At 41.9% G+C, this 26,164-nt stretch overlaps 1 protein-coding gene across 1 annotated transcript in view; it reads left to right on the top strand.

Annotated features, from left to right (window-relative positions):
- The first annotated feature begins 10,498 nt into the window (after positions 1-10,498).
- Aass (aminoadipate-semialdehyde synthase) overlaps positions 10,499-26,164 on the top strand; it is a 53,426-nt gene continuing 37,760 nt past the window's right edge. The window contains exons 1-4 of the mRNA XM_052173302.1: positions 10,499-10,570; positions 19,857-20,081; positions 21,460-21,636; positions 24,593-24,677. Coding sequence (XP_052029262.1) covers positions 19,872-20,081; positions 21,460-21,636; positions 24,593-24,677 — 472 coding nt within the window. The 5' untranslated portion in view covers positions 10,499-10,570; positions 19,857-19,871. The remainder of the gene's footprint in view (positions 10,571-19,856; positions 20,082-21,459; positions 21,637-24,592; positions 24,678-26,164) is intronic.

The following is a 26,164-nucleotide window of genomic DNA, read 5'->3' as shown; positions in this document are numbered from 1 at the left end:
TCAACAGAGGAATGGATATAGAATATGTCATACAAATGTACACAATGGAATTCTACTCAGCTATTAAAAATAATGAATTCATGAACTTCTTAGGCAAATGGATAGAACTAGGAAATATCATCCTGAGTGAGGTAACCCAATCACAAAAGAACACACATGGTATGCACTCACTGATAAGTGGATATTAGCCCAGAAGCTCTAGATATTTTTTCTTAAAAGGTCTTTAGACGTGGTAGGCTGTCTCTCCAAAACCAGAGGCATAGTTACAAGAAGCTCAGTGCAAAGTCTGGAGAAGTTTTTGAGTTCCTCTCTGTCTAATGAGTATATGTGTTCCTCTCTCTCCCTTGCTCATTGCATGTTTTTATTTGGTCTTCAGATAATGGAGCATGAATTACATATAACTCCTGGTTCCTGAGTGCTGAACGATAAGATTAGTGTCTTAGAGATACTTAGCTAACTAGGTGGCTTGAAATAATAAACACTTATTTCTGAATACCAGACATGTAAAGTCAAGGTATAGATAGAGCTACATTCTTTCCAAAATCACCATGGGAGAATCAGTCCTTGCCTCTTCCAACTTCTGATGGCTTGTGCAGCTCATTGGTGTAAGGCACCATTGCAGGAATTCTGCCTCCTTTTCCATCTGGTCTTCTTCCTTGTGTCTCATAAGGACATTTTCAGTGGATTTGTTGTTCATTCAAATCCAATATAAAATTGTTTCATATCAACAATGTTTTGAGACAAAGTCTCATGGGCAGAATGGCCTTGAACTCATAGAGATAACTTCTGCTTTCCAAGTGCCAGCTTTGGTAACTCCTGATTTGTAAAAAGAAATTTCTATTCTATGTAGCAGAAAGACAATGCATGGCATTGGTAATCCTCACTCAGAAGCTGTGGGGCATCCCAGACCCAAAGCCTATTTTTCTAATCAGCTGGACTCTGTACTATGTAGGTGGCCAGAGTACTCATGAGCTATCACAATTAGAGCAATGCTAGCAGATGAGGCAACTAGAGTGAACTAGTGTCACTCTGGGACACTAGTTCGTGGTCCTAGCACCTTACTAAGTTCAAAATGTCCTTGGAATCAAAGGGCACCAAAAGTTAACTAGGGGACAACTATCTAAATACTAAGTCCTCTTCCTGGAATTAACAGAAATTGTCCTTAAGTTGCTACACACTAGACTCAGCAACTTTGCTCTTGTTTTTGAAGCAAGCAAATTAACTCACTTCTGTGTGGGTCATAGAGAAAGTCTGTTCTAGCAAGCTTGCCTTGAAGGATAAGCCTTTAGCAAATCTTCATATAAAATAGTTCACACATGGGAACAGGTACATAAACAAAGGAATCTGAAGGACAGGATATAAGCTAGTCAGCCTTCACAAGACAATAGAGGCTAAGCCTCTTCTACTACCTCAGCTCAAAGAGCTGAAATTTTAAAACGGGAAATGATGTCAGTGCTGACACTGACTCTATATATGCTTGAATAATCTTTTATGCTCACACAGTTAGGTGGAAAGAAGAGGGCTTTTAACAGGAACAAAATCTCTAATTATATATGACCTTGAAATTGTATCTCCTCCAGGAGCTGTCTGGTGATGCATATAGGTAGCAGTTATGTACTGCAAAGGACATTGGAAATTTAATTCCACTATCACACAGAGATGTAAACCAACAGTTCATGTGCCAACCAGTAGCACATGATGGGGCAACAGAGATAGCTCTGATACTTCTTCCTCCAGAGTTAAACTTAAGGCCGTCTTGCTATACAGAAGCAAGGAAAGAATGGGCCACCCAGCAAGGAGATAGGCTGACTAGAAGTGACTGGTAAGATTGTTGTTGTCTTAACCACATCAATGAAAATTTATTAAGAGACTATAACTTGTGCAATTTGGGAAGTGAAGTACAAACTTCTCTAGTCATTTGTGCTTTGAGAGAAAAAGACTAAAGTCTTCAACTGGGGCTCGTTTCCTTTGTGTCTATGGTAACTTAGAAGGTGGAATCAAGCAGTTACCTCATACCCAGAAGAGGGACTTGCCTTGGAGAAGAATGGGAATTATATTTTACTCAGACGCCTTCTTTTCTTTTTTAAAGATTTATTTTATGTATATGAGCACACTGTAGCTGTCTTCAGACACACCAGAAGAAGGTATCAGATCTGATTACAGATGGTTGTGAGCCATCATGTGGTTGCTGGGATTTGAACTCAGGATCTCTGGAAGAGCAGCCAGTGCTCACACTGTAGGAAAGTGATCCTTGCACTTCCTCCTGAGTCTAAAGAGTCTATAAATTCTTTTACTAACAAATGTGTCTTTATTACAAGGGAAGTTGATTACTCTAGTTTGTATTTTTGAACAATGTTTGTACAAATGTACAAAGCTGGTTCATTGATCTTGGAAACATTAGGAGATTTAGAATCTTCTTGCATGTTTTCCAGGCAGAGGAGTTGAATTGGAGATTAATGTTCTCAGCTTCTTTTATCTAAGTGTGGTGGGTGGTAGAACATTCAGGGTCACCACCCACCAATGGATCAGAAGAATCCCAAGCTAGATTTACCTGTTCATGGTTCTGCTCTGTCTCACCTGAAGGTATTCTCAAGGGTAGAGAAGGCAGGTTTCATTCTCAGGATAACCTGGGAGTTAGGGACAATAATAATTGTCACTTAAAAATTTGTACCCAATAAACTTCTTTTAAAAATAATAGTTGAAACTTTTTTTTCTGTTAGAAGAGCGGTTCTCAATCTGTGGTTTATTGTCTCTTGGGGTGTGTGTGTCACATATCAGATAGCCTGCACATCAAATATTTACATTATGATTCATAAAAGTAGCAAAATTACATTTATAATGTAGCAACAAAAAGAATTTTATGGTTGGGGGGGGTCACCACAACATGCGAAACTATACAAAAGTGTCTCAGCATTAGGAAGGTGGAGAACCACTGTGTTAGAAGAGTCTATGTATCATAAGATAATAATTTATTACTGCACATAGGTTATATATTGTGCAGTAAAATTGCTGTTCACATGAGAATTTCAAAGTTTGAGAAAAATAGAGCAAATTTAGGGACATGTTAGATTCCCTCCTGTTTATCTCAAACACCTACCTCTTTCCTCTTTATGACAGTGTGGTGTAAGGACACTGAGTTTCTCCAAGAAGGAAAATAAGCCCATATATTAGCTCACATATATTGAGAGCATGCACTAATTGATCTTTTTTTAAAAAGTTATTTATTTTTATTTTATATGTATGAGTGTTTTCCTGCCTACATGTATGTATGTATGCATACATGCATGCATGTATATACATATGTATAAGATGTGTGTATCTGATGTCCTTAGAGGCCAGAGAGGATGTCTAGTATCCTAGAACTTGACTTCTAGATGGGCATAAGCCATCATGTAGATGCTAGGAACTGAGCCTGGGTCCTCTGCAAAAGTACCAAGTGTTATGTTAACTGCGGAGTCATCTCTCTACCCCTGCTCTATCTAATCTTGATCTTTTCTGCTCTTCAGAGGAAATAAAATGATGCCAAGCCCTTAAGGACATGGTTTAGCTTTTAGAGAGGCGGATATTTTATTAATTAGATAATGGTTAGTGTAGAAAATGAGATATGTGGGGAAAACTCATAATTTACCATTTCTTGAGTTAGTTACTTGCTAGAAAATATGGAAATAGAAGGAGTCATAGAAAGTCTTCCAACCAAAAAAAAGCACAGGACCAGATGGCTTCAGTGCAGAATTCTACCAGACCTTCAAAGAAGAGTTAACACCAATACTCTTCAAACTATTCCACAAAATAGAAACAGAAGGAACACTACCCAATTCCTTCTATGAAGCCACAACTACGCTGATACCAAAGCCACAAAAAGATCCAACAAAGAAAGAGAACTTCAGACCAATTTCCCTTATGAACATCGATGCAAAAATACTCAATAAAATTCTTGCCAACCGAATCCAAGAACACATCAAAACGATCATCCACCACGATCAAGTAGGCTTTATCCCGGGAATGCAGGGTTGGTTCAATATATGGAAATCCATCAATACAATCCACTACATAAACAAACTCAAAGAACAAAACCACATGGTCATTTCATTGGATGCTGAAAAAGCATTTGACAAAATTCAGCATCCCTTCATGCTTAAAGTCTTGGAGAGAACAGGAATTCAAGGCCCATACCTAAACATAGTAAAAGCAATATACAGCAAACCGGTAGCCAGCATCAAACTAAATGGAGAGAAACTTGAAGCAATCCCACTGAAATCAGGGACCAGACAAGGCTGCCCCCTTTCTCCTTATCTTTTCAATATTGTACTTGAGGTACTAGCTCGGGCAATTCGACAACATAAGGAGGTCAAAGGGATACAAATTGGAAAGGAAGAAGTCAAACTATCATTATTTGCAGACAACATGATCGTCTACCTAAGTGACCCAAAGAACTCCACTAGAGAGCTCCTACAGCTGACAAACAACTTCAGCAAAGTGGCAGGTTATAAAATCAACTCAAGCAAATCAGTGGCCTTCCTATACTCAAAGGATAAGCAGGCTGGGAAAGAAATTAGGGAAATGACCCCCTTCACAATAGCCACAAACAGTATAAAGTATCTTGGGGTGACTCTTACCAAACATGTGAAAGATCTGTATGACAAGAACTTCAAGACTCTGAGAAGGAAATGGAAGAAGACCTCAAAAAATGGGAAAACCTCCCATGCTCATGGATCGGTAGAATCAATATAGTTAAAATGGCCATTTTGCCTAAAGCACTATACAGATTCAATGCAATACCCATCAAAATCCCAACCCAATTCTTCACAGAGTTAGAAAGAGCAATTATCAAATTCATCTGGAACAACAAAAAACCCAGGATAGCTAAAACTATTCTCAGCAACAAAAGAAATTCTGGGGGAATCGGTATCCCTGACCTCAAGCAATACTACAGAGCAATAGTGTTAAAAACTGCATGGTATTGGTACAGTGACAGGCAGGAGGATCAATGGAACAGGATTGAAGATCCAGAAATGAACCCACACACCTATGGCCACTTGATCCTCGACAAAGAGGCTGAAAACATCCAATGGAAAAAAGATAGCCTTTTCAACAAATGGTGCTGGTTCAACTGGAGGTCAGCATGCAGAAGAATGTGAATTGATCCATCCTTGTCTCCTTGTACTAAGCTCAAATCCAAATGGATCAAGGACCTCCACATAAAGCCAGACACTCTGAAGCTAATAGAAAAGAAACTGGGGAAGACCCTTGAGGACATCGGTACAGGGAGAAAGTTTCTGAACAGAACACCAATAGTGTATGCTCTAAGAGCAAGAATTGACAAATGGGACCTCATAAAATTACAAAGTTTCTGTAAGGCAAAGGACACCATCAAGAGGACAAATCGGCAACCAACAAATTGGGAAAAGATCTTCACCAATCCTACATCAGATAGAGGGCTAATATCCAATATATATAAAGAACTCAAGAAGTTAGACTCCAGAAAACCAAACAACCCTATTAAAAAATGGGGTACAGAGTTAAACAAAGAATTCTCACCTGAAGAACTTCGGATGGCGGAGAAGCATCTTAAAAAATGCTCAACTTCATTAGTCATTAGGGAAATGCAAATCAAAACAACCCTAAGATTTCATCTTACACCAGTCAGAATGGCTAAGATTAAAAATTCAGGAGACAGCAGGTGTTGGAGAGGGTGTGGAGAAAGAGGAACACTCCTCCACTGCTGGTGGGGTTGCAAATTGGTACAACCACTCTGGAAATCAGTCTGGCGGTTCCTCCGAAAACTGGGCACCTCACTTCCAGAAGATCCTGCTATACCACTCCTGGGCATATACCCAGAAGACTCCCCAGCATGTAATAAGGATACATGTTCTACTATGTTCATAGCAGCCCTATTTATAATTGCCAGATGCTGGAAAGAACCCAGGTATCCCTCAACAGAAGAGTGGATGCAAAAAATGTGGTATAGCTACACAATGGAGTACTATTCAGCCATTAGAAACAATGAATTCATGAAATTCTTAGGCAAATGGATGGAGCTAGAGAATATCATACTAAGTGAGGTAACCCAGACTCAAAAGGTGAATCATGGTATGCACTCACTAATAAGTGGATATTAACCTAGAAAACTGGAATACCCAAAACATAATCCACACATCAAATGAGGTACAAGAAGAAAGGAGGAGTGGCCCCTGGTTTTGGAAAAACTCAGTGAAACAGTATTCAGCAAAACCAGAACGGGGAAGTGGGAAGGGGTGGGTGGGAGGACAGGGGAAGAGAAGGGGGCTTACGGGACTTTCGGGGAGTGGGGGGGCTAGAAAAGGGGAAATCATTTGAAATGTAAATAAATTATATCGAATTAAAAAAAAAAAGAAAATATGGGCTAGTGTGACCCCACCACACACACATCAGGAGTCCATGAAACTGCTTTTATTATTATGCTGTCATATCACACAAGAGAACAGAAGTCTAAAACAAACAAACAACTAAAAATTAAACAACCATTTCATGATTCATAACTTGACAGAAAAAGGTAAGGATTGTTAACCAGACTGCTGATCCTTAGGGAGACAAAATTGTATGCTGAATTTCGTGTTGGTTTTAGGCTGGTTCTGCCATGCAGGTAAAGCTGACAGAGTGGGAACGCTGTGGAAGCAGGATTAGGAATTCATGACTGGGTGTGTGAAGATAAAGATGGTTAAGAAACCAGCATACTTCCAGGCAAAATTCAAATTTTCTCTTCAGTTGGAGCTGTGAATGGAGTTTCAAAAATAGTCTACTTTCTAAAGCAGTGCTTCTCAACCTGTGGGTCATAATGCCTTTGGGGTCATCTATCAATATCCGGTATATCAGGTATTTGCTTTGTAATTCATAACAGTAGCAAAATTACAGTTATGAAGTAGCGATAAAATAATTTTACAGTTGCGGGGTCACCACAACATGTTAATTGTATTAAAGGGTAGTGGCATTAGGAAGGTTGAGAACCACTGGTCTAAAATGTTGACAGGAGAGTTCGCTAACTAAACATATCTGAAGATATGAGAAAAGAAGCAAGATAAGAGTTCTCACCTCAAAAAACAAACAAACAAACAAAAAAACAACAAAAAACAAAAAACAAAAAAAACCAAAAACCAAAAAAGCCGGGCGGTGGTGGTGCACGCCTGTAATCCCAGCACTCTGGGAGGCAGAGGCAGGTGAATTTCTGAGTTCGAGGCCAGCCTGGTCTACAGAGTGAGTTCCAGGATAGCCAGGGCTATACAGAGAAACCCTGTCTCGAAAAAAAAACCAAATCCAAAAAAAAAAAAAAAAAAAAAAAAAAAAGAATTCTCACCTCAGTAGGCTAAGGGACGGTCTCTGCTGTAACCGGATATGAGTGACCATGCCCGGGAACAGAGTCAGGTATTCCAACACGGCAGCAGTCTCCTGTAGTGTTATATAAGCAGAATGACAACAATAATGAAATGCACAAATCCACATGCTTTTCACCCACAGTGGTGGAAACATTAGGTAAGTTGTTTACAGTGAATTGGGGAACTCTCTGTAATAGATTTTGGATACTCTCTGGCTGCATTCTTTAGGTGAGTGGATGACGTTTCACCTGTTAGTCACAGAATGTTGGGTCAGAGGCAGAGCAGGCTAAGGAATGGTTTTTTTAAGAGGGTAAAGATAGTAAGAGATAAGGTGTAACTGGACTGTGGACATGCAACATTCCAGATTCTTCACAATCACAGCAGTTCTAACCACGGAGGCTGGTAGAGAGCTGAAGGTTAGGTAAGGTGTTTTAGTGAGGGTTTCCACTGCTGTGGTGAAACACCATGGCCAAAGAGATGAGGAGGGGAAAGGGGTTATTTTGCCCACAGTTCACCATCCAAAGCAACAAAGGGCAGAAACCTGGGGGGAGGAGCTATGGAGAGACCATGGAGGGGTGGTGCTTCCTGGCCTGCTTCCCATGGCTTCCTGGGCCTGCTTTCTTTTAGAAACCAGGACATCAGCCCAGGGGTGGCCCATGTACAATAGCCCAGAGCCTCCCCTATGAGTCACTGAATAGAAACATCCCCTAAGGCTTGACCATAGCCTGATCTTACGGAGATATTTTCCTGATTGAGGCTCCCTCCTCTCTGATAATTCTAGCTTGTGTCAAGTTGACATAAATTATCTAGCTCAATCACCCCCTTGTCAACTGGACAAGCACATACATTACCATGAAGCCACAACATTTCTTCCTCGTTCATCACTAAGACCTCACAGGGAAAACATAAAGAACTTTAAAAGTCCCACAGTCTTCCCAAATTCAAACACATTAAAACCTCAGTCTTATTAAAACCTATAATCTCTCTCTCTCTCTTTTTTTTAAATCCCAAATCTCTTAAAAGCTGTAAGTCTTTCAGATGTGGGCACCTGTAAAAATTAAAATTAAGTTAAAATATATTCTCTTTAAGAAGGAAGAACCAGGGCACAGGCACAATCTGAACAAAACAAAAATGATGTTCTAACAGTGTGAATAACTCAATGTCCGATAGTCTTGGATTCATTCATGACCCTCTGGGCTCCTGCAAAGGGGCTTGGGCCATTTCTCCAGCTCTGCTCTCTACAGCACACACAGCTTTTCTTCAAGGCTGTGGCAGGCTCCACTCCACTGCTGCTTCTGTTCTTGGTGGTCACCTCATGGCACTGACATCTCCAAAATGCTGGGATATTGTGCTGCACCTGGGCTGCACGTTCACTAATATGCTCTCCTGGGCTCTCGTCAGAGAGCCCAACCCAGCCACAGAGTGCCAAACCTCAGCGGCTTTTCACGAACACCTTCAAAACCAGCACCACCCCAGTGACTCTTACACTACCAAGTTTGGCTGTCAGCACAAGGTTACAACCTTGGCCATGTCTGGAACACAACATCTGGATGCTGACTCCATGGAAACACTACAGAAGACTTCAGTGATGCTGGTCCCCTTTTAATCACACCTAACTTCTCAGCTCCAGCTGACCCACATCGAATATTCCAGCAAAGTAAAGGTTTCACTTTAATAGTTCTGGTATCTTCTTAGTTATAGTTGGTTCTTCAGCCCCAGCTAACAAGAACCGGAGAATATTAATTCAAAATAACAAATAGGCCTGGAGTTTTAAAATGTCTCTCTGAAACTTTACAAGCCAGACCTCAGTTGTCTGTTTTGTCCTCATTGTTCTTATCTGTCAAGCTCCTACCAACCAGTTCGTGGAGATCTCAGCACTCAATGGCTTTTCTTTCTTTTTAAAACAGATTTACTTTATTTTATTTTATGTGTACTTTGGCTACATGTCCGTGAATGTGCCTGCCTGGTCTCTCACAGCAATACCCCAGTATTCTGGTATCAGTTTGTCTTAATTAGTTTGTTTCTATCACTTTGATGAAAACACCATGACCCAAAAGCAATGAGGAGAAAAGGGTTTAGTTAGCTCACACTTCCACATAACAATAGAGCTTAACATCAAAAAGTAATGAAGAGAGGAACTCAGTCAGGGCAGGAACCTGGAGGCAGGAGCAGATGCAGAGGCCATGGAGGGGGTGCTGCTGACTGGCTTGATTCCAGTAGCTTGCTCAGTCTCCTTTCTTACAGAATCCAGGGCGGCCAGGGTAACATCAACCACAAAGGGCTCTCCGCCATTAATTAAGAAAATGCCCACAGGCTTGCCTATAGCCTGCTCTTACAGAGACATTTTTCTTGCAGCAGGCTCCCTCCTCGCTGGTGACTCTAGCCTGTCAAGTTGTCACAAACTATCCAGCACTTTGGGCTTATTTTCAGAAACTTGCCTTCACAAGTCTAAATGGAGGAGAAACTTGTGAAAATGGGACTGACAACTCCCTTCTGGCTACGGACCCACGGCTCCACCGTCACGTCACCGAGGCTAGTCTTTACGAAACCCGCATTTCAGCAATAGTGGAATTTGTAATACATTTGTCATCCCTAAACTTCTGTTCCTTGAATGGCGTGTACTCTACCCTGTGCTTCTCAGGTCCTCAGCTATCAGGATTCTTACAACACGCTAGAACTCCCGTTGGGCTGGGCTTCCTAATCTGTGAAAAGGCTCTGGGAAGTGCACTTCATAAAATAAACAGGACAGACAGACTTGCTGGCAACTTTTTCCAGGAGATATGCAAATCTCCTTAGTAGAAATGTCCAGACATTTCTTTTGTGCTTTTTTTTTTTCCTGCCCTTCTAAGCTTACTGCCTCAGGCAGTTACAAACCTGATCAATAACCATGTAGGGAGAACCCGAAGCCATGAGCTCCAGGGTCAGAGATCTTTCTGGCAGATGAACTTTAGGGTAGAGCAGGGGCAGGGCATGACCTAGTACCTGGCAGCACCGCTGATTGGTAGAAGAGAAGGTTGTTCCTTCGAGGCTGCTGCTGATTGGCTGCAGGAAGGAAGACTTGTGACGTACTTAAAAGTTGAGCAAACGCCTCCTCCTTCTGCCTCCCCCTCCCGCCCCCCCCCCAGTCATTTTTTTTTTTTTTCTTTGCGGGGGAAATCAGAGTCGGTAGGTTCCAGATTCAAGAGCTCTGGGAGGCTGGGGACTGATCCACGATCCGCAAGGTGAGAAGGGGGGTGGGAGGGCGACTCGGATGCAGCCGCGACTTCTGCCTGCAGGATGCACTTGGAACTCCCAGCTCAACCGCGGGGACTCCAGCTGTTAGCCAAGAGATCGGCCTCCCGTCCCGAAGCCGCAGGGCGACCTCGAGGCTCACTGTGACAGAACTAGGGAGAGAGGGGGACAAGCTTTGGGCCTCGCTGGCCAACTTCGCTGGGGTGGGGTGGGGAAGGAAGAAGGGCTGCGGGCTCAGCTCCGCGGCTTCTGAATAGAAAGGGGGGAGCGCCATGCACTTTTTGGCGGGTGGGTTCTGGTGGTTGGGGTGCTGTTGCTGAGGAATACAATACGGGTCAGTGTTAAAATTAAAGTTGCAGAGTGAATAACTTATTTATTCTTGGACTGAAAGCTTCTTTGCCCGTGGTGGTTGATGGAGGGAGAAAGATTCTGACCTCCTCCTAGTCCCCTTGGCTGGGTAGAATTCTGATACCAAACTTCCCCCGCTGCAGGTTTAGGGCTGGTCAGTGTGTCTGAGATAGAGACCTGGCTGGCTCTGTCTGTAATCTGAGATAGGCATGAAAAAGTTAGCTAAGTTGTGTTTCTGGTGCTAAAAACTCTTGATACTCTGGGAAGCTGTGCCCGCCAGGCCAGTGCTCAAGGAGAGAGCTCTGTGGATCCACTTTGTTACCAACTCTGCATGGTTGAATGGGGAGGGAGGGAGGGAGGGAGGGAGGGAGGAAGGGAGGGAGGGAGGGAGGGAGGGAGAGAGGGAGAGAGAGAGAGAGAGAGAGAGAGAGAGAGAGAGAGAGAGAAAGAAATTGAGAGACTGAGAGTTTGAGAGACTGAGAGATTGAGAGAGGTTGAGAGAGATTGAGAGAGGAAAAAGAGAGACAGACAGAATGAGTAAATGAAATTGTTTCTAAATCTGTAGAGATGGTCATTTCTTGGATATTATGGGTCATGAATTGTGAGAGTGTGGGCAAGGTATAGCTGTAGTGAAACTGTACAACACAGCGAATGACCTTGCTGGCCGTGTAGTCTGGCTGTCATTTTGCGAGCGACTTAGGAAGACAAAGGTTGGAGTTTATTATTTACTGGAGGCATTTCTCCAATCTTCTAGAAAACCCATAGGGCTTATCACAATTCCTATAGTAAATGAATGTAAGGCGTCTACAATTTTAAGATGCATTCCTACTTCATCGAAGCTAAAATGTGAAGACCCGTCTTAAACTTGTTGAAATAAAGAGTTAAAATGGTAATGAATTTTACACATTCACCGTGCCCAAAGAGTGGCATTCAAGACAGGCTCTTGTAATTTTTTGGTTTCTTTCTTTCTCCCCGAGAAGCATAACTTACCACGGGGACAGGTAGTGTCTCCTACTAGGGGTGTGGCTATGCTTACATTGACGGAGGCGGCAGGCTGGTTTCCGTTCTTCACGTTTATTGTGTACAGCATGTGAGACTGGCTCAGCTCACTAGCTGGATGAAGGCTCGAACAGCCGGCCGGAGAGTTGGATTGTGTAGATGAAGCACAGAGTGAGCTCAGGTGATGGGACCGTGTTGGGGGCAGAACTCCTCGGCACCTGTCTCCTGTTGGAAACTCTGGCTTCTGGTTAGTGTGGTTAATGATCCACTGAAGACTTAGGTGAGAGTTTTAGTGCTTCGCTTTCCTATTCAGTGTACTTTGGCTGGATTTTACGAGCTGGTTTATGTTCTAAAACTCCCAATGCACGTGTCGCTGACAGTGCCCACTCTCTCGTGAGCTTGATGGAATCAGCATAATATGGCTAAAGGGACTTTTCCTTCTCTATTAAAATATATTATGATAAAAGATTTAGTTCCTGGGAGCCCTGAGGTGTCTGGTTGGCCGACATCGTAATTCTTCCCATGGGGCTGCGAACCCCTTCAGCTCCTCCAGTCAGCCCTCCGACTCCTCCATTGGGGACCCCGCACTCAGTCCACTGGTTGACTGCTAGCATCTGCCTCTGTATCTGTAAGGCCCCTCTCTGAGTGTGGCAGAGGGATGCCTTCTCGGGCATCAGTGGGAGGCAAGGTCCTTGGTCCTATGAAGTCTCAATAGATGCCCCAGCTTGGGGAAATCGAAGGGGGGTAGGTGGGAGTGGGTTGGGTGGAGAGGCATATTCTTGGAGTCAGGGACGTGGGAGGATGGGTGGGGGTTTGGGGTATACCATTTGAAATGTAAATGAAGAATATATTCAATAAAAAGATATTTATTCTCTCTCTCTCTCTCTCTCTCTCTCTCTCTCTCTGTGTGTGTGTGTGTGTGTTATGTATACAGGGGTGGGGAAGATGAGTTGGCAATCTGTTGCTTATTTATGTACCTATCATGCGTTCTTCTTCACTGCCTAAGCTTTTATGATGTCTATTTAAATTTTGTCATCATTTATTTTGCATACACAATTTTTAAAAATTTAACTGGCTCACAAAATCATAGAACTATATATATATATAAAAATGGGTATCATGTACTTATTTTTTGGATGCATGCATGTATCATGTACTATTTGAATCCAGATAAATATATTGTATTGGCTGGTTTTGTGTGTCAACTTGACACAAGCTGGAGTTATCACGGAGAAATGAGCTTCCCTTGAGGAAATGCCTCCTTGAGATCTAGTTGTAAGGCATTTTCTCAATGAGTGATCAAAGTGGGGAGGGCCCAACCCATTGTGGTTGGTATCATTCTGGGGATGGTGGTCCTGTGTTCTATGAGAAAGCAAGCTAAACAAACCAGGAGAAGCAATCTAGTAAGCAGCACCCTCCATGGCCTCTGCATCAGCTCCTGCCTCTAAGTTCCTGCCTTGTGTGAGTTCCTCACTTCTTTTGGTGATGAACAGCAATGTGGAAGTGTAAGCTGAATAAACCCTTCCCCCCCCCCCCGCCCCAACTTGCTTCTTGGTCATGATGTTTTGTGCAGGAATAGAAACCCTGACTAAGACATATATCATCATCTCAAACATTCGCGATTTCTTCACTGTGAAGATAGTAAAATCCCTTCTAGTTTGCCAAAATGGATAGTGTATTTCTATTAGTCATCTAAATGTATGCAATACATTTATTCTTTTTTTAAATTGTCGAGGTTTTCTGATGTGTCACTCACTTGGAAAACAGAAAGGAATAAATCATATTTCCTACCCTGGACTGTAAAGTTTAACAAGGAGACATGAATGTAGCAGATAAACATTTTGTATTTCACTACAGTTCAGAACATTGATTTCTATTTCACCGAGCCTAAATCTGTTAGCCGGAAAGTCAGTTTTTTGCTTGTTTGATTGATTGTTTTATTATTTTATTTTTTGAGTCAGGGTCCTACTATGTAGCTCTGGCTGTTCTGGAACTCACTAAGGACAGGACAGGCTTGAAATCACAGAGATCCACCTGTCTCTGTCTCCATCCGATGTACTAGAATTAAAGTCTCAAACCAGGATTTGAGAATCAGGTTTTTATATCACTGCATGACAGCAACCGAGAGACTGAGACAATATGAATATTCTCAGACCAGATAAATTAACACTAAGAGACCTGTGAGTTTACACGCACTGGCAAAACATGGCATAGGGAAATATACCAGTGTGTATTTTGTTTTAAAATACTGATATATGTAGTTAGGGAGATGGCCCAGAGATGAAAAGCACTTGCCGATTTTTTGCAGAGAACTGGAGTTTGGAATCCATCTCCCTAAACGTCTCAATAGGATTATTTTTGTTCCTGTGACAGAAGCGAGCAAGCAAGCAAGCAAGCAATCCAATAGAAGCAATTTGAGGGGGAAAAGATTTATCTCGGCTCACATTATCAGAGGGGATGCAGGCCATCGTGGAGGGAAGGCATGAGACCTAGAGTATGGCGTGGTTGCTGATCACATGTGGTCCTTAGGAAGAGGCAGAAGCTGATGCTCAGAGTTCCTCCTTTCCTTTGAGTCAGTCCTGGATCCCACCCTGTGGGATGGTACCATCCATGTTCAGGGAGGGTCTTCCCTCCTCTGTTAAACATCTGTGGAACTGCCTCACAGGCACGCCAGAGGTGTGTCTCCTGGGTGATGCTAAATCCAGCCGAGGTGACAGTGAAGACTGACCATCTCCGCCTAGGGGCTTTTTTAAAAAATGTATTTCATTTTAACTATTTGGCTAGGTTATAATAGGTTCCACATGGAAGCATTTGAAAAATGTACGGGTGCAAAGGAAGTGAGAATCCGGGGCCAATGCCTTGGCAGTGCAGGCTTCGTTCCAGTAAAGCCTTGAGTTGGGAGGGATTTGGCTTAGCTGGGACTAAGCCATTGTCAGATGTTTTGTTAACACTGGAACTCTTTTGAAATTCCCAGGAACACTATGGTCTGGAGAATCGGCCAAGAAGCATAGCTATGAAGCCACTATGTTAGTTTACATGCACCAGGATCATATGGTATATGAAAATATAACAATGCGTATTTGTTTTAAAATACTACTATATCTGACTGCCGAGATGGCCCAGAGATGAAAAGTACTTGCTAGTTTTGCAAAGAATTGGAGTTCGGTATCCAGCTCCCATAAAGACCTGGGACTGCAGTCCAAGGGTTTGAATATTTTCTTCTGGCTTCAGAGGCTGTACTAGCCTCTGAGACAGACAGACAGACAGACAGACACACACACACACACACACACACACGTACACTACATAAAATGAATCTTAAAACTCCAAGTATATTTTAAGATACATCTACATTTTTGAATGAACTAAAAAGACAAATACAAATAATTTGCATTTCTTATATAGTAACTTACTTCTTCATCTGATGTCTATGTTAACCCTTAATATTTAATTCTGGTGTATGTCTGATTGCTGCAAATAACCCTGCATTGGAAAACATGGACATGTGAGTTAGTAGTTTCTGTCACTGAATTATGGGGAGTGGGATTGTTTTAAAGATTTAAAACAAATGGTCCCTAAGACAGGCCTGAGTATGGAGACCAAAGATGGAACATTTGGTCTTAATTTCTTCAACAGTGAATGTGCATTCCTAAGCTTATTCATGTCGCAGCCTAAGTGGGCATGCGTTGAGGGAAGCCAAGCTTAGGTATTCATATTCTATGCATGCACATTGGCCCAGTGATCCCCAAATTTACAAAGCGTTTTGCTGAGTAGATGCTATACAAAGGATTGGAGGAACAGAAAGGAATTTTTGATGTTTGATAGAAGAATCACAGAGCTCTGGGAAAGGCCTGGGGAGATGGCTCATTTAGTAAATTATCGCTGCATGGTGTGCGAACCTGAAAAAGAGCAGCTGGAGGTGCTGTTACAGAGCGAGGCCTGTTGCTACGGAGCAGAGCGTTCCCCTGCTGTCAGAATACGCCTTTGCCACTCTCACGGTGGTACTGTGGTACTCTGGTGACTCTCAGAGGCATTTCAAGTCCCTGACGAATCCCCGTGTGAGGAGGAATATACTGCAGAGCTGTTTTTTTTTTTTCTCTATAAAGGCACAAAGAATACTTTTAAACTTACATTTTTGTATTTGAAATGTTGACCTTTCCACCAGTCTACCTAGACCTTTCCTGTCTCCTGTCTTCACATCCTCCTTACTCAGCTGCTCTTATTAGCATTTAGTAAAGTCAGCTGATCTCACTAGAGTCAATGGATAAGCCGAAAGCTGTCTACCTTTGCCGGAAAATAAACATGGCATTTACTTCCTAATATTTTCGCAAAGATCACAAGATCCCGGGCCAGGAAATCCCTAAGATCTCTCAAGGCCACTATGGGTCAATGCCTCTTCCTGTCCGTGCTGTTCTGGAATCCCCACAATGCTCTACTGATTTCCTCCTGGTTTCGTGGTGTTGGGGGTGGGACTTGTTTTCATGCTGTGCATGCACGTGTTCTTTCTTTGAGTTCTATCCTCAGTCACTTTCCTGTTTCTTGATGACCTTAAGTGACTGGGAAGCTCTGTGCTGAGACCAAGTTTCAAAGTTCACCAACTTATAAGTGACCAGTACCTCCTATAATCTTGTCTCCTTTTGTGCCCAAACACTCAGAGGTCTAGAATTTACCTTGGCAGGAACTCGGAGAAGAGTTTTCAGTTGACAGAGGAATTAGGGGTCAGGAGGGGAGAATTGATAATTTACTAAAGTGGACAGTGGACACTAGATTTCTCTTTGAAGCCAGAGCTGGTGAGATTAGCCGTGTGTCAAATCTCCTCCGGGAGTACAATCTCTGGCCTTTAAAAGCAGAGTAAAACCACAGGTTTTAAGCTTTGTCCTAGTAATTGTTTCCACTCAAAAGTGAAGCACCCGGTCAGTCTCTGGGGTCCTATTCTTCATCTCTGTGTGGGGATAATGACACTATCTGCTTCAGATTTTTGCCAGAAGGATGTGAGCTAGTATCTGCAAAGGGTGCTGCATAATGCTGGCTTTATGATATTTAATCAATGGGAACTATCGTTTTGTTTGTTGTAAAATGTAAATTATAGGAATCGAATGATTTTTAGAATTCCTTACAATAATTGAATGTAGCTTCCTACGATTCAGTCTCTGATTTTGTCTTCTAGTTTCCTTTGACCAGCAGTTCTTAACCTGTGAGTCACAACCATTTGTGTGGGGGTGAGGTGGAGGAGGGGGGTGGGGTGTCAAATGACTCTTTCACGGGGGTCACCTAAGAACTTCTGAAAACACAGATATTTACATTATGATTCCTAGCAGTAGCAAAATTACACTTATGAGGTAGCAACAAAAATAACATTATGGTTGGGGGGGTTACCATAACATGAAGAATTTATTCAAGGGTTGCAACATTAGAAAGATGAAGAATCACTGCCTTAGACTGTATGGTATGTGTATCTCCTGCCATCTCCTAGCCCACCTCACCAACTCCAGAGAAGGAAAGGATGTCACTGAGTTTAGGAAGAGGACCCTGGTTAATAATCAAGCTGGGACTGGCGCTTGCAAGAAGGGGTATTAAGTAATAGGAGCATGCGCATGTGCCTTCATTTAGGGCTAAGAAGGGAAGTTCATAATATGGCCGCCTATGAATTCAAAAAATGCAGTGTGTGTTCATGTTCAAAGGAAACACTGTCTTTGGAATTGGCATTTAAGAAAAAATGTTGGAAGAATATAGAAAATAAAAATATTAAAAAAAAAAGAAAAAAGAAAAAATGTTGGGGATATTAAACTATTATGCAATTGGGCTTGGGTTTAACCTAGTTCCTTTGAAAAACAAAATAATATAAATAAACAAAAACAATGCACGTAGTGTTAGCAAATCCCTTACTGACATGTTAAGCACCTGGCTTTTCACCTGTACGGTATGTAAAGTGTTCAGCTGTGCCTTTCTTGGCTCTTAATGAGCTTGTTGACCATTAATGCAGTCCCGAGCCATTGACTTTTGTATTTGTGAAATCAAAGAAGGAAATGCATATTACAGAAGAAGAGTTTTGTTGTTGTTTTCGTTCCCATTGTTTTGTTTTGAGACAGGGTTTCTCTGTGTAACAAGCCCTGGCTGTCCTGGATTTGCTTTGTAGCAGTCTAGCCTTGAACTCACAAAGATCTGCCTGTCTTGGCCTCTTGAATGATGGGATAAAAGGCATTTGCCACCAGACCCAACTTAGAAGATAACTTCCATTAGACAGAAGTTCATTATAAACTTGTGGGTAGGAGCTTAGCGTGATGGAGAGGGCTCTGTTTCTATGTAGTAAGAACAGGGCCAGGGAACAGGGTACTTTCTAGCTGTACCCTGGGAGCTGTAAAAGGTCTTGCAGCAGAGACTTGGGTGAGGCATGGGGAAGGGAAGGGCAGGGGCTGGTCAATCCAGTTGGGTCACCCACAGAAGGTTCAGGAACTTCCTCTCACTTCTCATCTTCTGTAAACAGTGTCCTCTGAAATTCCTGGCTTCCAGCAAGAGTCCCAGCCAAAGCCTGGCCTGGTGTCTTGCTGTGTGATTTCTGCTGTGTGTGTAGCTATTTCTTCCTGAGCTTCTTCCTTCACGCTTTCTCCTCTGGTTTTGTTGTGAAGTGCTCTATTTATAGGTAGCAAATATTTGTGAGTGTTTGGTCATTTTCTCCATCTGTGAGAAAGGTGTTCCTAAGAACTTGAATTTTGAAGTAAGAGAAATATGTTTCATAAAAGTTTTATTGTATGCTATCTGTAATGAGTAGGAAATTTCTAGGAGTTTAAAATCACATGTAGGGTATTTTATTTTATTTTTTTGAGAAGATATAATCTCCATAATTTGCTGCCACCCCTACATAGAAAAAGAATTGTGTCTGAAAGATATTGAAAACTATCATCAGCAATATGTGGCTTGAAGATGTATACAAACATTCAAAACAGATAAATTAAATGCTTTTAGACCTAGATATTTGTATGTGAGGGGGGAAACCTATATAAAACCTATTTGCATAGGACACAGACTATCTATTTTGTAAATATGTTCATTCTGACTGACTAAATGAGTGGGATTTTGGTACTTGAATAGCAGTGAGAGAAGGAGTGGAGATCCTCAGGGCTGAGGGCTGCATTTGGAGAGAGAGCCTGATGGATATATGAGAGAGAAGCGGAGCCCGAGGTGGAGGCTTAGACCACTCTTCTTAAATCATGTGCTGCTGTGGTGAAGGCCTCCATGTAATTGACTGTCTGGTTTTATTAACTTACAGTAGCTGAGGAAATAGAATTTTTGGAAAATTCAGTACAGTAAAGATCTGGAAAATTGATCATGAGGCATTATTTATTATTATTATTATTATTTGCTTGTTTTCCTTTTTTGAGACAGGGTCTGATTATATAGTCCTGACTGGCTTTGAATTCATGGTACCCCGTTTGCTTCAGTCTCTTGATTCCTGAGATTACAGGCTTGCGCCACCAAGTTTTGTTGATCACATGGGCAGAGGGTTTAAAAAAAAAAAACATTTGCGGCCACTAGGGGTCAAAGTACACCCCGAGTGACTCCTATTTAGGAAGCCTGGAAAAACTTCAGGACAAGTGTTGGAAGACTCTTGCATACCATTATAGGAATTTCAGGCTTTATACCACCAAAATAGGGACCTGTTTGTAAAAACTGATATCCGTTATCTCTTTGACTTTGTATAGTAGACTAACGTGTTTAAACTTTTGTGCTAAAAACATTTAAGAAGTTACATTGGCCAGTCTTAGACACTTTAATTTGATTGGTTAAAGGCGCACTTAGGGTCAGAGATTTGCCCTGTCCTCGTCTATCAGCCGGGTTGGTTCTATTTTGCAACAGATTTCTAAGGAGACCAGAACTGTTCTGTGAGCTCTCCACCCTTTTCTGTGCTATTGTCCGAACTTCCCTTCGCAGCTACCAGATCTGAAGATGCTGAGGGCGCAGAGGCCAAGACTGGCCAAGCTGAGAGCCTGCCTCTCCAGAGGCCTGCACCACAAGCCGGTGATGGCGCTCCGGAGAGAGGATGTGAACGCCTGGGAGCGCAGGGCGCCTCTGGCTCCCAAGCACATCAAGGGCATCACCAAACTGGGATACAAGGTCTTGATACAGCCTTCCAATAGACGGGCCATTCACGACAAGGTGACTGCTTCAACTTCTACAATACCTGTGAATACAACAGTGCTGGGATTCAAGGCGTGTACCGCCACCTACAGGCCGGACGGTGCTTTTATAACTGGGGTGCTTTTATAACTGGGGTAGTTCTACCTCATGGGAATTATGTGAGAATTAGGTGAGACAGCTTATACAAAGAGCCCATCATAACACTCACGAATGTGTTGGTAACAGTCAACTAATATTGTTGTTATTTCTTGTCTGGTAGATCTCATACTAGTTGAGATGGCATTTTCCACATTGTACTATCTGCAGTCTTTGCTGTCTATGTATAATGCGTGCCCTGCCTTCTGACCTCTTACTGGTGCGCGCCCCTGTATTCTGACCTCTTCTTGCTGATGTGTGCCTTTGCCTTCCGCCCTCTTCTTGCTGATGTGCGCCTCTGCCTTCTGCCCTCTTCTTGCTGATGTGCGCCTCTGCCTTCTGACCTCTTCTTGCTGATGTGCGCCTCTGCCTTCTGCCCTCTTCTTGCTGATGTGCGCCTCTGCCTTCTGACCTCTTCTTGCTGATGTGCGCCTCTGCCTTCCGCCCTCTTCTTGCTGATGTGCGCCTCTGCCTTCTGACCTCTTGTTAATGCTGATGTAGTCCACGTCTCCGCCTCTCACAACCCACCCAACCTTTCTGATAAACTTGACTGTCTATGTTTCTTTAATTGCCCCAGCAGGGATTGTCTTAACAGCCACTAGCCTAGAACGCATCTCAGATTCTCCTGGCTGTAATGCTCTTTTGAGTGTTCCTGACATCTTATATAAACTCCTTCAAGGGCATCTTGCCTGTCTTTCATTGTGTCATTCCTAGCACAAATCTTCGTGTTAGAACAATAATAGATGTTAACTAAACAAAAAACAATGAAAGAAATCAGAGTTGGATATATGTGAAATCTCTTAGTACAAAAGGGAACAAGTCACCACATGACATGAGATGTTTTAGCATACTATTCATAGAGAATAAACTTTCACACTTTTTTTTGGTTGTTGTTGTTGTTTTTTTTTTTGTTGTTGTTGTTGTTGTTCTTACAAAGGTTCTCTTCTAGTTCAGATTAACCTGGAACTTGTTAGGGAGCCAATGATGAATTTGAAAATCTGCTCCTCCTGCCTCCATTTGTGATCAAAGAATAATCCGCTCTTAAACACCAGCAAATAGAATTTCCAAATCTTTTTCCTATAAATGCCAAGCCAGATAGATTTATCTTTTTCGAGGGAGCATAAACTTAAAAGGAGCTGTAGTGTTATTTGTTCTCATTTATCAAACTCCATCCTTCCCAAGGTTGGTTGTTCTTTTTTCTTTGGGGGAACATGAGTACTGAAATCTAGGGGAGTAACTGTGCTCCAAATTGCCTCCCCAGGAGTATGTCAGGGCCGGCGGCATTCTTCAGGAGGACATCACAGAAGCCTGTTTGATTTTGGGAGTGAAAAGGCCTCCAGAGGAAAAACTGATGTCCAAGAAGACTTATGCCTTCTTTTCCCACACAATAAAAGCCCAGGAAGCTAATATGAGCTTGTTGGATGAGGTCCTGAAACAGGTAACTGTGATCAGCGTTCACAAGGAGTAATGCGGCTTTAAGCATGGGTCCTGTCAATCAGGAGGAGAGGTGGTCCTTGGCAGGGAGCCCGATGAAGGGCTATCCTCTCCCTGCAGATTTGGAGTTTAGATTAAACAATGCATCTCTTTCTTTTATATATTCTGAAGCAGGACAAATGTATCCCCTTCTCCCCCCCCAAAAAAGATCAGTTACTAATTTATAAAGTCAAGTACAGAGATACCATGTAGAATTATAGAGTTGAAAATAGCCTCAGAGGTCATGCAATTTAACACCATATTTTTCAGATGGGTCTCATAGAGGTGCAGTAACCTAACTGAGGTCACACAGTCCTAAGACATCAGAACAACTGAAAAAACCGTCATAGACGGTCATAGAAAGTGTCCATAGGAGAACAGGCATGGATGGGAATGCTGGGAGTTGAGCATCTCAGCTTGTCAGATGTCTACATTTTGACAGTTGTCAGAAAAGCTGATGGTTTGTCGGACATGGTAGCTGCGGAGAACAGCTTCTTATGTCTGGCACTTGGTCACTGGCAGAGACCAGGAGGTGTCGACAGCCAGGTCATTGGATGAATGTAAAATGTGAGTGGAGACTGTAGCTTGGGCTCAAGGCCTGGAGTAAGGATGTCAGAATATTTGATATTGTATTGTACTGTATTATATTATATTCTGAGAATAGAATAGAGATTGCATTTACTGATAGTACAAGCAACTAAGGAAATGGATTATATAGGGGACAGCAGGATATGATTCTATTAATTTCAAAACCACTCATGCTGGGTGGTGGTTAATTTGTTTCTGAATAGCAGATTCAAAGCAATTAATGAAAACCATGCTACAAAAACATTTCACCCGAAGCAAATACACTTTAAGAAGAACTTCACAGACTTTCTGTTATATGAACTTTTGGTCCTCATTAGAAAATTAATAAAAATAGACCCAGCAGGATAGCTTTTGGGCAGCACTCTAACAAGTCATTCAGAGTTGAGATACATTAAATGTCTTTACATTTGTAAACTTGATTTTAAATTGTACACCTTTTTGCCTAGTACTGGGGATGGAACCCAAGACCTTGCACATATTAAACAATCACTCTGTATATTAAGGCCCTCAGCCACTACTGTCTTCAAAGGGATTAATGACTGCTAAAAAATTATTGTATAATTGCTCTATAGCTTTTAAGACTATTTTAATGGGGCTTTCCTGAGAGAAAGAAGGTCTTTGAAGAAAAACAATCTGTTTGGTAAAGATGAAGAAAAGAAATGTAAAGACAGATAGAGAAGGGAGAAAAAGAGGGAATAAAATACCAAAGAGAGAGAGAAAGAGAGAGGGTTGGGCTATATTGTTACAATTTTTTCCATTTTTTTTATTATTTTCTATATTGTTTACATTCCAAATGATTTCCCCTTTCCCAGTTCACCCCTCCCCATAAGTCTAATAAGCCCTCTTCTCTCCACCCATTCCCCAATCACCCCCTCGCACATCTCTGTCCTGGCAATCCCCTACAATGCTGTATCAAACCTTTCCAGGACCAGGGCCCTCTCCTTCCTTCTTCTTGGGAATCATTTGATATGTTAATTGTGTTTTGGGTATTCAGAGCTTCTGGGCTAATATCCACTTATCAATGACTGCATTCCATGTGTATTCTTTTGTGATTGGGTTACCTCACTTAGGATGGTATTTTCCAGTTCCAACCATTTGCCTAATAATTTTATGAATTCATTGTTTTTAATTGCTGAGTAGTATTCCATTGTGTAAATATACCACATTTTCTGTATCCATTCCTCCACTGAGTTCCTCCATCTGGGTTATTTCCAGCTTCTGGCTATTATAAATAAGGCTGCTATGAACATAGTGGAACATGTGTCCTTATTGTGTGCCAGGGAATCCTCTGGGTATATGCCCAGGAGTGGTATAACAGGGTCCTCTGGAAGTGTCATGCCCACTTTTCTGAGGAACTGCCAGACTGATTTCCAGAGTGGTTTTACCAGCTTGCAATCCCACCAACAGTGGAGGAGTGTTTCTCTTTCGCCACATCCTTGCTAATACCTGCTGTCTCCTGAGTTTTTAATCTGAGCCATTCTGACGGCTGTGAGGTGAAATCTCAGGGTTGTTTTGATTTGCATTTCCCTAATGATTAATGATGTTAAACATTTCTTAAGGTCCTTCTCAGCCATTCGAAATTCTAGGTAAACAAGGTATCTTAAATGACCTAGGGAGAAACAACTATGCAAGAAAAAGGTAATAGGGGGCTAGAGAGATGGCTCAGTGGTTAAGAGTACTGACTGCTCTTCCAGAAGTCCTGAGCTCAATTCCCAGCAACCACATGGTGGCTAACAAACATCTGTAATGGGAATCCGATGCCCTTTTCTGGTGTGTCTGAAGACAGCAACAATGTGCTCACATACATAAAATAGATAAATCTTAAAGGAAGAAAGAAAAAAAGGAAGAAAGGAAAGAAGGAAGGTACAAAGATACAAAGACACAGAGATAGAAAGAAAGAGGTTAATAGTTCAAGAATACTGGTAGGGAAGGTCTTGGAATGAGGCAGGATTTACTTACACACAGGGATGCATCTTAGGAAAGATGTGTTTTCTTTGGGATCAGAAGATTGAGGATAACTAGAGACGTAAGTGTGTTTCAAATTGATTGGGGGCAGCTTGGGGAACATAAAGGAAAGCCTCGTCTCAGTTATTTCCTTGCCTCAATCAAGAAATGTAACACAGTTTATTCCATTACCTCTCATTACAGCTGGTTTGTTACCGGCATTTTCAAAGCCTTCAATGATACACCTGCTGGGAATGGGTTTGTAAATCAACATGCATTTTTGAAGAGAAAAAAAATAAAAAATTCTTACTTCTTTCTATGTGGCTTATGTGTTCCAACTGAGCTGAATTTACCTGGTTGTGACAGTTTCTTCTTCTTTTTTTTTTCAGGAAATACGGCTTATTGATTATGAGAAAATGGTGGATCACAGAGGGTCTCGAATAGTGGCGTTCGGACAGTGGGCAGGTGTGGCAGGTAGGTTTGGCAAGACTCTAGGAAACTCTAAGTGTGTCTCCGGAGTCTGTGTGCATTTTCTCTTTCCAGTATTTATTTCCACTAGTAAACAAAAAACACAAAGAAATGAAAAAGGAAGAAGCCAAAAGGTTGATACCTAGGAAGAGCTTGCAGCTTTCTAGATGTTCCTGTTGGAGAACAAAGCTATGTTTGGTAATGGGACACCATAGGTAGAAAATCTGGGGGAAAGGGGGACATTTTGACCAAGTGATGGGTCAATCCTGTTGACTACTGTTACAAGGACTTTTAAGAGACACTCAGGTGAGTGTTCATTCTCTCCATGGAGAATGCCTGTGAATAGGATGTGGCTTTTAGTATTTAAAACAATCATGGAGGTGAGGTAACACCCAAGTAAATGCTACTTGCTAGAGGAAGAGCATGGAGCTGGAAGCAGCTGTTAGGATTGCCCTTGAGATAGCATCTGGAGCTAGGACTCGGTGGATGATTAAACCTATTTAAGCAAGTAAGAAGGAGGGGAGGCAGGTATGGGTAAAGCCCTGCTATCAATAAAATTGAAAAAAAAAATCTAGATAGAGTAATTACCAAAGGAGATGTAACTATGCAGAGGGAAAAAAAATATAACAAAGGACATTGCAACCTATTCTGCAAATACTGAGAGATCAAGAAAACACTAAGGCTAATGAGCTTGACAAATCCAAGAAGAATTTACTTTAGTTCACATTTTTTATTTCTTGTGGATTTCACTCATGAGTACTGTATTTACATCATCTCCATCTCTCCTTCTAAGCCTTCCTGTACGCCTCGCACTCCCTCTCAAATTCATGACCTCTTCTTACATTATGATTGTCACATACATGCACACACCCTACTGAGCTCCTTCAGTGTTGCTTGTATGTACATGTGTTTATGGCTGACTGCCTGGCATTGGATAACCTGCAAGGGAGCTCATTCCTGCAGAAAATGGATTCTCGTTTCGTTAGCATTCATTGGCTCCCTGAAGTTCTTCATCTAGGGGTAGGCCTTATGAAATTTCTCTCATCTATGTTGGCGCATCAACTGGTCTTATCGCGGTGCAGGACTTGTTTAGATGGTCATATTATTGACACTTCATGACTACAGCTTTCCTGCCATGTTTAGAAGGCTCTGTTTAGGAGCAGGAGACCCATTCCAGTGGCTCTTACAATTGTTCTTTCTAGCACAACTTTCCTTGAGTCTTAGGTGTAGGGTTATACTATAGATGTTATCAGTCAAGGCTGGACACTTATTCTCTGTCTTCTGACCCACTGTGGATCTCTATTATAATCTCTTATCTATTGACAAAAGAAGCTTTTTTCAAGAGGGGTGAAAGTTACACCCATCAGTGAGGATAAGTATAAATATTTACAATGCAGAAATTATATTGATTTTAGAAAATGGCAATAGTAAGGTCTCTAAAATGTCTAAAGTCCATAAGCCTTCCAGCCATGGCTGTTTTACATCAGCTAGTT

This window comes from Apodemus sylvaticus, chromosome 2 (assembly GCF_947179515.1).
Source record: "Apodemus sylvaticus chromosome 2, mApoSyl1.1, whole genome shotgun sequence".
NCBI classification, from domain to species: domain Eukaryota; kingdom Metazoa; phylum Chordata; class Mammalia; order Rodentia; family Muridae; genus Apodemus; species Apodemus sylvaticus.
The sequence above is the reverse complement of the archived record's forward strand: the minus strand, read 5'-3'. Positions and strand labels throughout refer to the sequence as shown.